General features: G+C 49.6%; 1 protein-coding gene across 8 annotated transcripts in view; it reads left to right on the top strand.

Moving 5' to 3' along the window:
* SLC25A25 (solute carrier family 25 member 25) overlaps window positions 1-12,837 on the top strand; it is a 34,503-nt gene that overhangs the window by 12,432 nt on the left and 9,234 nt on the right. For 4 of the 8 annotated variants that reach the window (XM_029061962.1, XM_029061964.1, XM_039911753.1 and 1 more), the window contains exons 2-3: window positions 11,532-11,658; window positions 11,858-11,945. In XM_029061962.1, coding sequence (XP_028917795.1) covers window positions 11,532-11,658; window positions 11,858-11,945 — 215 coding nt within the window. Of the gene's footprint in view, window positions 1-1,605; window positions 2,226-8,454; window positions 8,683-11,531; window positions 11,659-11,857; window positions 11,946-12,837 lie in introns of those variants that run through there. The other 4 variants (XM_029061965.1, XM_029061963.2, XM_039911751.1 and 1 more) reach the window with 4 other exon arrangements.

The following is a 12,837-nucleotide window of genomic DNA, read 5'->3' as shown; positions in this document are numbered from 1 at the left end:
AACTTAGGAACTGTCTTAGAGCCTCCTGTGGGCACATATTAGGTCTATTTTCACAACTTGGTAGAGTTTTATATAGTAAGGTCCATTTATCTGTTCAGGACTTTACCACTAGAACTCCCCTTGTTTTGAATGGATTCAAAACTGAAGCACACTAGGCTTCTGGTTCATCAGTGGTATTTACTGAGCACCTACTGTGTGCAGAGCACTGAACTAAGTGCTTGGAAACGGATGCTACAACAGAGTTGGTGGACAGAGTCCCTGCCCACAACAAATTTACAATCTAGAGGGGTCGTGTTCTTTTCCCATGTTGGTTTTCCTTTCCCAAATAATCAGCCTATTGAGGCATAGCCTGTGCATTTTTGTTTTAAGTGGTTTGGTTTGACATCCAAAGGTGATAAATCTGTCAATGTTATTGAGTACTTGTTTTGTCCAGAGCACTGTACTGAGAGCTTGGGGGAGTACAACAGATATAGGAGATACGATCCCTGCCCTTCAGGAGCCGTCGATCTTTACCTGGGGTCACTCCAACAGCCCGATTGAAAAATGGATATTCCTGGAATAGGGACCCAGATGTTCTTAAGAAAAATAGTGGGGAACCAGGGATTCACAAGTATTAAGCAAAATGTTGCGGAATGGAATCCAATAAGAAATGAAGTAGTGTTGTAAGTCCGTGAATGAAAAAAACAATCTATCAGCTCAGTTTTAGTATTTAGTTCCCAAAACATCGCTGTCGCCAACACTTTCACATGTCCGTCACATACTTGACAATTCCAGTGGTGCTGAGTCAACTGAGAGCAGGTGAGCGGGCAGGAGATATTGCATCAGAACTTTGGGTAGCATTTTCAAGTTCAGTTGTTCACACTGACTCCTTTTTTTTTACCCCCAAGTTTTGGACCCCAGATACTTTGATTTAACTAGGTGTTAAAAACTGACTACCTGCCCGATCTCCGAAGCAGGAAGGGCTAGACAGTATAGAAAATGTTTCCCGTTTAGTAGGAAGGATTTTAGAGACCTGGATTCTATCACCGCATATTCGAGGATCCTTGAACCTACAGCACTCCGCTACCTCGGCTCGGGTTTCCGGCCTCCGCGATGCATTTGGCTGCTTTTAGGGTCAGTCTCTGTGCCCAACTTTCGAGAGGGCAGCTAGCCATTGAAACTGCTAGTGGTCGCGGAGGCGTCAGTGCTGGGATGGAGAGAGGCATCTAACGGAAAGGATTCTAGATGCCAGGAGGGTAGGGACTGCAAAGGAGGAATTTGAATTCGGTCTGATCGTATTCACGGAGAGATACGACCTTAGAATCCAGGTTTGACTCCAGTGAGCCGGCGTCCCCGCCGATATGTGCCCCCTCGTCGATTGTATTTTCTTTTCTTTTACTTTTGGCCTCTGGGACTTCGTCTGGAGGCCGCAGTCAGCACTTCTCTGCAGAACTGCTGGACTGCATGCAGGAGATCATCCGGTTGCGTGCTCTCGTGATTGGAGGACTACTGCCGGTTTGAATAATGAACATGTTAGTGTTGGGAGAGGTGATTGGCCGGGCGCTGCTGCAGTGAGAATGCAGACTGGATGCTCAGCGCTTCGGCTGATTTGAGGTTCATCAGTTGAGCCGGGGACAGCAGGTTAATTCAGAGCGCGTCTGAGCGGCTCTTGCCACCGGAGGGGTCGGTCCCGTCATTGCCTCCTCGTCAAACTGAGCCTCCCCCGGGCTCGGTCTCCCCTTCTACCTGCCAGAGGGGCTTCCCATTGTGGAAGCTGCAGCTTTGTCTCCTTTTGCCGTGAGCCCCGGGGAGCTTTCTTACGGCGAGGGAGCTGCTTCTCAGGCTAGGCACGACCACCACTAGAGCAGCGGTAGTGAAACGGCAGGAAGCGGGCCCGGTGTCGGACCGCAGAGTCTCCAACCTTGCCAGGCTCCCCCGGTAGGGCCCGGCCCACCTCTCTGCGGGGCGAACGACCACCCGCTGCGGAGGTTTTTCCCGACCGGGCGCCCGGAGAGAGAGCGGTGATGCTGCAGATGCTCGGGCGTTTTCTGTCCGGCTTCTTCTCCGGGGCCGAGTGCCAAGGCCCCACTGGGGGGGAGGATCGGGAAGCCCGCGGCCCCCAAGATCCCACTGTACCGGGAGGCCAGACGCCAAGCCCCTCGGGGAAGCAGGACAGAGGGATTGAGTCCGCCGAAAAGAGACCGACCATCTTATTGGTGGTGGGACCCGCAGAGCAGTTTCCGAAGGTAACTTTTGGGGAAGAGGGGCTGGGAACCCTTCCTTTGACGAGGAGCCCGGGACGGGAGGCCAGAGTGGGGAAGCCCAAGGACCCCCGACTGGGGCCGGGATGGTGGGTGGTCTGCATCGCAATGTGGCTGGGAGGAATTGAAGTTGCCGTAAAAAGCCCAGTTGCCTTGAGGCACGTAACCGTGGCCCCAGAAATCCTTGGCGCTCAAAGGGCTTAACGGCCAGGGCTGGATTAAGCCCGAGTCGAAGCTTCGAAGCTGGCCTGGCTTTAGAAGTTCAGGCCAAAGGCTGGGATTGCGTAGCTGAGTTTTCGTGTTGTACCCTGAAGGTCAGACTCTTCCCACCTGACCCTGGCAACAACCGACCCCCCGACCTCCCCTGGAAGTGAAGCAGAGTAGCTTAGTGGATAGATCCCTAGATAGATAGATGCGATTAGAGAAGCAGCGTGGCGCAGTGGAAAGAGCACGGGCTTTGGAGTCAGGGCTCATGAGTTCGAATCCCAGCTCTGCCACTTGTCGGCTGTGTGACTGTGGGCAAGTCACTTAACTTCTCTGTGCCTCAGTTCCCTCATCTGTAAAATGGGGATTAAGACTGTGAGCCCCACGTGGGACAAACTGATTCCCCTATCTCTACCCCAGCGCTTAGAACAGTGCTCGGCACATAGTAAGCGCTTAACAAATACCATTATTATTATTATCCCTACTGTCCGGAGTCAGGAGGATCTGGTATCTGATCCTGCTCTGCCACTTGTCTGCTGCTGTGTGAACGTGGGCAAGTCACTTCACTTCTCTGTGCTTCAGTTACCTCATCTGGAAAATGGGGATTAAAACTGTGAGCCCCATGTGGGTCATGGACTGTGTCCAATCTGATCAGCTTGGGTCTACCCCAGTGCTTAGAACAGTGCCTGGCACGAATTCCTTAAAAAAATAGAGTGGAACGAAAGGGGAGTCGGGGCTGAGAGATGAGTCAGAGTTGATGGTTCAGGCTCTAGACTGTAAGCCCTCCGTGGGCAGGGATCGTTTCGACCAGCTCCGTTGGTGATATTGTACTCTTCTAAGCACTTCATACAGGGTTTTGCACACAGTAAGTGTGCAGTAAATACCATCGATCGATGTCTCTGGAAAGTAACTTGCCCCTTCTTCTGTCGAAAAGACTTAAGTACATCTTGGGGCATTTAGCTAAAATCGATAGGCGACCCGAAGCTTTCTTCTCAATAAGCGGGTGGGGAGCCCATGACCTTGGGCATCTGCTTCCCAAGCGCCGAAGAAAAATGATTTGGGGGATGGCATGGGATGACTGGAGAGGGAAGAGTTTTTTGTCTGGTACGGGCAAGGGGAACGAAACCTTTGCTAACTTGCACTTTGTCGGGGGACTCTGGATGCAACAACTCTACAAACAGTTCTGTTGGCAGCGAAGCAAATACCACAGTCCTCTTTGAACTGCCGGGCCCCCTCCCCTTGGAGTCGAGTGGGCTCTTTTAGATCGAGGGTTGGCTCACCGGGCCGAGGTCGCTGGGCTTTCACGTTGCGTCCATCCCTTGGAGAGGCCAGGAGTTAGGATTGGCACACCGTCGGCTCTCCGGCCAGAGAGCGTTCAAGCCAGATGCGTTCCCCAACCTTGGCAGTCCGTTTTCATCACCTGGCTCTGGGGAAGAGGTCAGGAGTCTGGCAGTTGAGGGCCACTGTAGGGTCATCTGCCCTTGAGGCTCAGCAGGCTGCCCCCGCCCCTACCCTGCCCACCTTAAAACCCCTAAATAATGTACTGCTCCCTTCTCTGCCTCCACACTCTCTCTTCCCCCTTCCTAGAGATGGTCTCACATTGTTTCTGCCGTAAATAACTTATTCTGGTGGCTTCCAAACCTGTGGTGCCGGCGTCCTTGGGGACCGCTAATAAGTTCCACCGGGACAGTTGGCTCCACCGAGTAGGAGGATATTCGCAGGAGGATCGGGCTCGTAGTACCAGTTCTGGATTTCATGTGTCGTCGTATCTACGGGAGTAGGAGTTTCAGGGTAGGGAGAAACAACACATTAGACCCGGGAGAAGGAGCATGTCCTATTGGAAAGTGCATGGGCTTGAGAATCAGAGGCTCTGGGTGCTAATGGCCACTCTGGCACCTGTCTGCTGTGTGACCTTGGGCAAGTCACATAACCTCTCTGGGCCTAAATTCCCTTATCTGTAAAATGGGGATTAAGACTGTGAGCCCCATGTCGGGTATGGATTGACAACCTGATAGCTTGTATGTACCCCGACACTTAGTACGGTGCCTGAAACATAGTGCTTTACAAATGCCATAAAAACTATTATTATTATTATTATTATTATTATTATCGCTACTACTACCGCAATGAGAGTTTTGACTGGAGCAGAGAACTAGAGACAGGAGTGAACCAGTAGATCCAGAAGGCACAATTCAACTTGGGTGGTTTGTTTTTTTTTTCCTGATTGGAGTGGTATAATTTAACTAGCTTGGAGCTCTGCAAAATAGGACTTCCAATGGAAGGCTGCTTAATCTTTCAGGGGACTAAGGGCACTTGTTCTGGTGGGCTAGTAAAGGAATATGGGCATTTGTTTGTCTGGTTTCGCACTCTCCCAAGCACTTCGTACAGTGCTCTGAACACTGTAAGCCTCAATAAATACCATTCTAGTTTTCCACAGGATGGGGAACAAACCTTTACGGAAGAGCTTACGTGCCTGAATTGCCACATTTTGATTTAGTTGGCCTCCCACATATGAATATGTTTGTTCACGGGCCCCTCTGTAAGTTTATTCTGGAATAATTCCAAATTTTCTTTGTATCCTTGTCTTGAAGTTGATCTGCCGTGGAAAGGGGGAGGAAAAAAAACCAAAACAGTTTCTCTGGAGCCTGTGCTCTCTGCGGCTTTGTGGTTCTCAATTCCTGAGGGTCTCTTCTCAGAAGCTCCAAGGTTTCACTCATTGTGTGTCTAATTGCCAAGTGTAGGCGGGTTTCATTGGAAATGGCTGGGCTCTGCTGCCATGGCAACCCAGTCGTCAAATGGATACGGCAGCAAATGATGGGGCAGAGCCTCGGGGATGGGTGGAACCTGAACAGCAAGATGCTGGTGTGGCTTCTTAATGTTTTAAATATTTCTGGAATTAAACTGAGTCACTGCTGATAGGAAAAACCCCATATGGCCTAATACAGTTTCCCTCCAGGCACCTGCCTGCCTCCTGTATTTGACCCTCCCCTGCATTAACTTTTTTGGCACTTATAGGAAGGGCATATTTTTTTCCCAAATTTGGAGGGGAGAGGAGGAAGCCCACCCCGTGGCACCGACTGGTTTAGGGGCCTGAAAAAGCCGGAGAAACTGCTGGATTATAGGTCAGAGGAAATCTGATGCAGCTGAACTCTAAGAGGATATGGAACTGGGCGTTTGAGAATCCTGTTCTCTGTTGGGATGGACGTCAGAGGGATGCGGGTTAAGCGTCCTTAGGTAATGGTGAGCTAAAGTAGGGTAAGGGGAGGTGGGGAAGAAACTCAGGTTAGATGGGAACGGAAGGAGCTTATGACCCATTAAACCGGAGACTTGGACGTTTGTAGGGCGGGAGTCGAGGCTGAAATGTCAGTAGTGGAACATGAGCTCCCCTGTTTGTCTCCAGTGTTTATTGTTTCTTATATGCGTGCTTAGAAGCCGCTCTGCTGGATTTTTGGAAATCGAAACACCCATCTTGAACTAACTCACGTTTTTAAATGACTGAAATGGTACCCATTTTAAAATGGCATCTCTTCAGTAGAGCCTAAAACAGGCTAGATGCAAGAGGTGCTCGGAAAAACGGGATCATTGGTCTTACAGCCAAGTCACGGGCCCCTCTGGGCCTAAGAAGGTCTTTGGGCAGCTTACCACCTGGGACCACCGTTCTGTTTTCAGTTCTCAGCGTCGGAGGCCCTTCGTTGAATATCTTTCGCAGTGTTGTCCGTACAGTGTCCGAGCACTTTTCCCTTGTTTTTCTGACTTCCAGAGGGATCGAGCACCTAGGTAGAAAACAGAGTTCTGAATTAGTTGTGAAAACTCTCCAGGGAATGGGGTACCAAATCCCTCTAAAATGACCAACATTAAAATATTAAGCTATGGTGTGCTCATAGACATCAGGGATAATTCCTCCTTCACTGTCTTGCTGATCAGCCGGGGCAGTGGAAAGTAAGTGTGTGTGTGTTTGTAAATCTTTCATTGCCAAAGCACATCCTACCTCTGTCAGACATTGCCTCTCCTGGGTGTCAGTGGGCCACAAGTGGAAACTGGATAATGCAGTGCAAGCCATCTTCTGTCGGAAAAGTTTGAATCCTGCTGATAGTAGGACTCAAGTTTTTTTCAAGAAAGAGAAACAGCATGACCTAGTGGAAAGACCACAGACCTGGGAATCAGAGGACGTGGGTTCTAATCCCAGTTCTGCCACGTGTCTGCCATGTGGCTTTAGGAATGTCACTTCACTTCTCTGGGCCTCAGTTGCCTCACTTGTAAATTTTTTTTTTAATGGTGTTTGGTAAGCGCTTACTATGTGCCAGGCACTGTTCTAAACCATGGGGTAGATACAGGTAGTCAGGTTGGACACAGTTCCTTTCCGACACAGAGCTCATAGTCTTAATCCCCATTTTACAGATGAGGGAATTTAGACACAGGGTAGAAAAGTGACTTGCCTAAGTTTACATAGCAGACGAGTGGTGCAGCCGGGATTAGAACTCATGGCCTTCTGACCCCCAGACCCTTCCTCTGTCCCTTAGGCCATGCTGCTTCTAAAATGGGAATTAAGACTGTGAGCCCCAGGTGAGTTATGGATTGTGGTCAACCTGATTAGCTTGTTTCTACCCCAGTGCTTAGTACAGTGCCTGGAACATAGTAAGCACTTAACAAATATTATTTAAAAAAAACAAGGTCACTTTTACATAGTGATATTCACTTAAGTTATATTGCAATTTCTCCGAGTTCTCAACATGCTTTCATCTCATTCATTTCAGAAAGAGAGATAGGAATGAGATAATATATAGAGATATCTATACAATAGAGATTAAATAGATTTCTCTTTATACACAAACACAAATGCAGAGCGAGGGTCAAAGTTGTCTCCTCATTATCATTCATTATTGTATTTGTTAAACACCCGCTATGTCTCAAGCACTGTAAGTTTGGACACAATCCCTGTCCCACACAGGGCTCACAGATACTCTCTGGGTCTGTGCTGAGCACTCTGGCTTGGAGGAAGATGGAAGCATGGCATAGTGGTTAGAGCATGGGCCTGAGAGTCAGAAGTATTTATAGAGCGCTTACTATGTGCAGAGCACTGTACTAAGCTCTTGGGAAAGTACAATAAAGCGATAAACAGTGACAGTCTCAGCCTATAATGAATTCAGTCTGTTGGGGGAGGGTTTGCTATGAAAGCCACGGAGCTCGGGATGGAGGTTGGGGGCAAAAGATGGGGTGGAGATGGGGGGCTAGGTGCAGGCTACAGCCAGATAATCCTCACCGAAAGGATGACCAGGATTCGCATGCTGGCTCCACCTGGCACTGTTAAACTGATGTGTGTTTGAAGGGTGGGAGGGTTTTATCTCAGGGTCTGCCGGCCCCAGATGCTGTTTCCGGTTCTCCGTCTGCCAGCACTCTGAAACCGGCTGCCTGCCAAACACCTAGACCTCATCACCCCGAAACCATGGCGTCAAGGCTGACTTCAGCCTCCCTCCTTTCCGACTCCTTCAAACGTGCTCCAGTTGGATCCGGAGGATGCGGGGTCACGTGAGCCTTCCGTTTCGGACCGGCGTCACTGAGCCCTCCTCTTGCCGTTCTGGGAATTGTCGATCTGGAGGGAAAAGTCGGCTGGGAAGAAACGGGCACAGTTTTCCAGTCAACTGTGGACTTGAGAACACTGTCAAAATAATGGGCCAAACTGTTCACTCACTCTGAGGAAAGAAGTAGGGTGCGACCGAGGGAGGAGCGAGCCGGCCATCCGGAATCTCCCGTCTGCAAAGAGTTAAAAGCGGGGGAGTGAGTGACGTGGGCCCCGCTCTTCACAAATGTGCACATGGAGCAATCGGAAGCCACGGCTCTCTTGTCAGCAGCCCTGCTCTCATTGGTTGCCCGGGAAGGATTTACGGTGGATTTTTTTCTTTTTTTAATTGAGTAAAAGGGCAGGGCTCGAGCAGCCAATGACCGCCGAGCACTGACAGCTTCTCCATATATCTCATTGAATGGGCGGCCGGCATTTCCACTCCTTGTGCCGAGACAGCCCCGGGAGGAGAGCTCCCTTCCTTCCTCCTTGGGCGGCTGAGCGCCAGCTTCTCTAGCCAGAATGCTCTGCCTGTGCCTCTATGTTCCCGTGTTTGGCGAGGCCCAGACAGAATTCCAATATTTTGAGTCCAAGGGGCTTCCTGCCGAACTCAAGTCCATCTTCAAATTAAGTGTCTTCATTCCTTCCCAAGAGTTTTCTACTTATCGCCAATGGAAACAGGTCTGTATGGCTAGCTGCTTCTTTTGAGGGGTGGAGAGGGTAGTCCTTTTTTGGACTACTACTAGAGTCTTTATGGGGAGGCTGTGTGTGTGTGTGTGAGTGTGTGTGTGTGATGAGGGAGGGAGAAACTGCTTTGTGGCAAGACGTAGAAAGTAAAGAATGTATCAAATGAGATTGTATGAAATGCAAGCATCAGGGAAAGAATGTGAATTTTTTTTTCAGCTGCCTTGGGCTGGCATCCAATTACCTCGCCCCATCGACATTCAGAATGACTGGTTCCCATGTGATTTATGGGGAAGGCAGGAAGTTCAGGGAAACTGATTTCTAGGGTAAGAAGTGAATCGCAGAACAGAAACTCCGTCCCTGCAGGCGTTATTTCTGAAATGGGGTAGTTGAGGGTAGACTCAGTTAACAGATGTCCCTGCAGCTGTTTCAGGCGGCTGGCCGCTATCGACTTTTCTAAGGTGGCTCTCCGGAGCCGGGGAGATCTGGCTTCTCCCAAGGATTTTGGTAAATGTTTAGAGCACCAGTAATGTAACTAAACCCCTTGCTGCTGGATTCTAGGAGAGGAGCAGCTGTAGCCCCTTTGCCTCAGGAAAGTTTCTTACTCTGGTAATGTCACTCTCCCTGGCCCCCAACCCGATTTGTGTGCTTTGGTATGTTCTCGTGAGCCAGAGTGCTGAGTTGGGAGTGAAATTGAGCCTGGCTTGTATATTTTAGGATGCTGTGTATGCCAGGCCCTGGACCTAACTGCCCCAGTGGGTATTTTGGAATAGTTTGAAATGTCTTCTGGCCACTGTGGGTCTGGCTTAAAAGAATCCATACCTCACCCAGTCCTGTAGTCCAGTCACTGAAGTGTTGTCGTACACCGTGACCACCTTACTCTACTCTTCTACTACAACCCGGCCTGCACACTTCGCTCCTCTAATGCTAACCTTCTCACTGTACCTTGATCTCGTTTGTCTACCTCACAGCTGACCTCTTGCCCACGTCCTGATTCTGTCCTGGAACGCCCTCCCTCCTCATATCCAACAGACAGCGACTCTCCCCTCCTTCAAAGCATTATCGAAGGCACATCTCCTCCAAGAGGCCTTCCTTGACTAAGCCCTCCTTTCCTCTTCTCCCACTCCTTCCTGCGTTGCCTTGACTTACTCCCTTTATTCATTCCTCCTCCCAGCCCCACAGCACTTATGTACATATCTATAATCTATTTATATTAATGTCTGTCTCTCCCTCTAGACTGTAAGCTCATTGTGAGCAGGGGATGTGTGGGTTTACTATTGTATTGTACTCTCCCAAGCATTTAGTACAGTGCTCTGCAGATAGTAAGAGTTCAGTAAGACGATTGACTGAACTGAGGTGTTTGGCTCCTACTAAGCAGTCAGTGCAGTAACCCTAGATGTAGTTTGCAAGCCTCTGGCAGATTGTTAATAGGTAATAAAAAAGGGAGACTCACGTGGCAGCGGCAGCCCTGATGTGTGATAGCATCTGTCTTCATCCCCCGCCAGCTCTGCGTTGAGTTGGCTGAGCGGTGGAGTAAGAAGGTGTCCTTTCAGCACCTCTCACTTTTACAGGGGTTGGGATGTCTTTCTGAGCCAGGAACCAGCCTGAAGTGTTAGCTGCAAGAGGGAATTCCCCAATTAGCCATTGGAGCCAAAGATAACTAGCCCATTTACAAACAGGCTCTTCAATGATGTGTGACTGGTCGGCAGATGAAGCAGCAGGTTGAACCTGTAAAAATGCCTCTCTGTTGAAAGGATAGTCATTTCCTCTTTGCGGTATTTGCTGTCCAGTGGACATGATCCAGGTGGCAGGTGGCAGCCGAGTCCAGTGGCACCGAATCCATCTATCTTCCTTTTGGTGGTTCTTTCGCTAGCACGAAAACCACCCAAGGACTAGTTATCTAAGAACGATGGATCCCTGTTGCTGAACTAAAGGTATTTGAGGCCCATGGCTACAGAAAGGCTTAGTAAAATGAGATATGTTCTAGTGTTTCTGAGTATGTCAGATATCGCTAAGTGTAGCTGGCGTCACACACCCTGTTTGGAGAATCAGTTTTGGACACATCATCTGTCTTCCTTATGATCGGGCCCTGGCAGAACCCTCAAATGCCTGCCCGCTTGAACACCCTCTGGCTCCTTCCTTGGGCCTCCCAAGATCGCTTGGCGTTTCTAGCAAGCCGGTTCTGGCAGCCGCTCAGCGGGGGTTTGGCTCTATACCACGCTGTTAATTTTCTGTTGAGAGGTGGGCAGGGGAAGTTGGACTACAGCCAGATCTTCAAGTGAGTTAGAGAGCCGGGGTTCTTTTCCTCTCCACGTTTAGATTTGTCCCAGTTAGTGATCCTGGGCCTCGCTGCCTCATGAGCCTTTTGTGGCAAAAATTTCTTCCCTTCCCAGAGAGCCCTGGGGTAGTCAGGCCCGTGCAAAAGGGCATAACTGTAGGGTAGCAAACCAGCGTAGCCTGGCTTGGAACGTGCTCTTAAAAGAAAATCTGGGACTTTATTTCTTTAAGGCAGTCTCTGGCCAGTCAACAGTGCCTCTCTTGAAGACCGTTCCTTTTCACACTGCTTGACGGGGAAGTGACTTGGAATCAGGGAGCAAGTTGCAGCTTGGTAAATTGTGTTCAGCATCTCAATGGTGGCCCTGAAAAGACCATGGCCCGAATGAGATGGTAATGTCCCCGAGGAGAGGCCAGGATGCCTCAAAAGCAACACAGAAGTCTTTGTTCCGCTCCCACCCAAGAATCTGGCACATTTCCTTGGGAATGGGTGCCATGGAGTGGGAGGAGGCATGGAAGCATATTCAAAGAAAGGCGTCCAACCATGGGTATTTTTTTTTTTTCCTTTTTAGAAAATTGTGAAAGCTGGAGACAAGGACTTGGATGGCCAGTTGGACTTTGAGGAGTTTGTTCACTATCTCCAAGATCATGAGAAGAAACTAAGACTGGTGTTTAAGAGTTTGGACAAGAAGAATGATGGTGAGGAAAGTGTCCAGTACCTGAGGTCCTGTGTGAGCAGTGGCTCTGTGTCATTGTCTGTACCGTCTCTCCTCTCCCTCTCCCTACCCAACGTCTCTCCTTCCCTTCCACTCCCTCCCCGTCCCGACCCCCAACCCTCACCTGGCCTTCGGCCCTGTTGGGCAGTTTGTTCTCAGCTCAGTGGGTTCTGTTGTTTCAGGGTGCATCGATGCTCAGGAAATCATGCAGTCCCTGCGGGATCTGGGGGTCAAGATCTCTGAACAACAGGCAGAGAAAATCCTTAAGAGGTGAGTGTTTAACCAAGTCTGCGTGCTCTTCGGGACATGCATGACGAAAGAGATGCTCTCAGAGTGACCTTCCTCACCCCGTCCCGTACGCACACCCTGACACCAATGCCATTCCTTCCACCGCTGAACTTCTGTTGATCTGGACTTTGACTAGTGACATCTGAAGAGAATGAATAAGTAATCTTGCTTTAAGAGTGAACTGCCCTCCTACTGCATCCTGGGCAGTGCTGATGTTACACTGGAGGGTCAGTTTTCTAGAATGTTCTGCAAAAGTCCACCACTCTTGAAAAAGCTACAGTGGTGGCCCAGTCTTTTCTATTTCAAAGCAGACACTCCTGACCAATGGCTTTAAAGCCCTTCAATCAGTTCTTTCCCTCCTACCCATCCACTCTCTTCTTCCACTATACCCCAGCTCCCACTCTTCATTTCATTCAAACGAACCTCCTGTGCTGTGTTCTCACCTCTCCTGCCCCGCTCCAGTCCTTGGTGCCATTTAAAGAACTCACAGAGCCTCTTAGCACTTACTACAGCTACATTATATGTTCTATTACTTCCTCCGTTCTGTGCCTTATTCAAGCGTCTGTCTCCCCTGCCAGATTGCAAGTTCCTCGAGGGCAGGGATCATGTGTACTAATCCTTCTGAACCTCTCCCAAGCGCTTAGTACAGTGCTCTGCACATGGTAGATGCTCAGTAAGTGCTGTTGCTAGATTGAGGAGCCACTGTAAGCAGTCAGTGGTGTTTGAGTGTCCATTGCAACGATCCTGAACCAACCTGAGGAAGTCCAGGAGAAATAGGTTACTTAGCAAGGAGAAGAGAAGGCTGGGTTGGGGAGACTCCTAAGAAGATGCAAGGATTTTGGTTGGTGGTGGCGAACTACTGTCCTTAACTTCA

The sequence above is a fragment of the Ornithorhynchus anatinus genome, chromosome 4, assembly GCF_004115215.2.
Source record: "Ornithorhynchus anatinus isolate Pmale09 chromosome 4, mOrnAna1.pri.v4, whole genome shotgun sequence".
In the NCBI taxonomy this organism is placed as follows: Eukaryota; Metazoa; Chordata; class Mammalia; order Monotremata; family Ornithorhynchidae; genus Ornithorhynchus; species Ornithorhynchus anatinus.
This window is presented reverse-complemented; position numbering and strand designations above follow the sequence as displayed.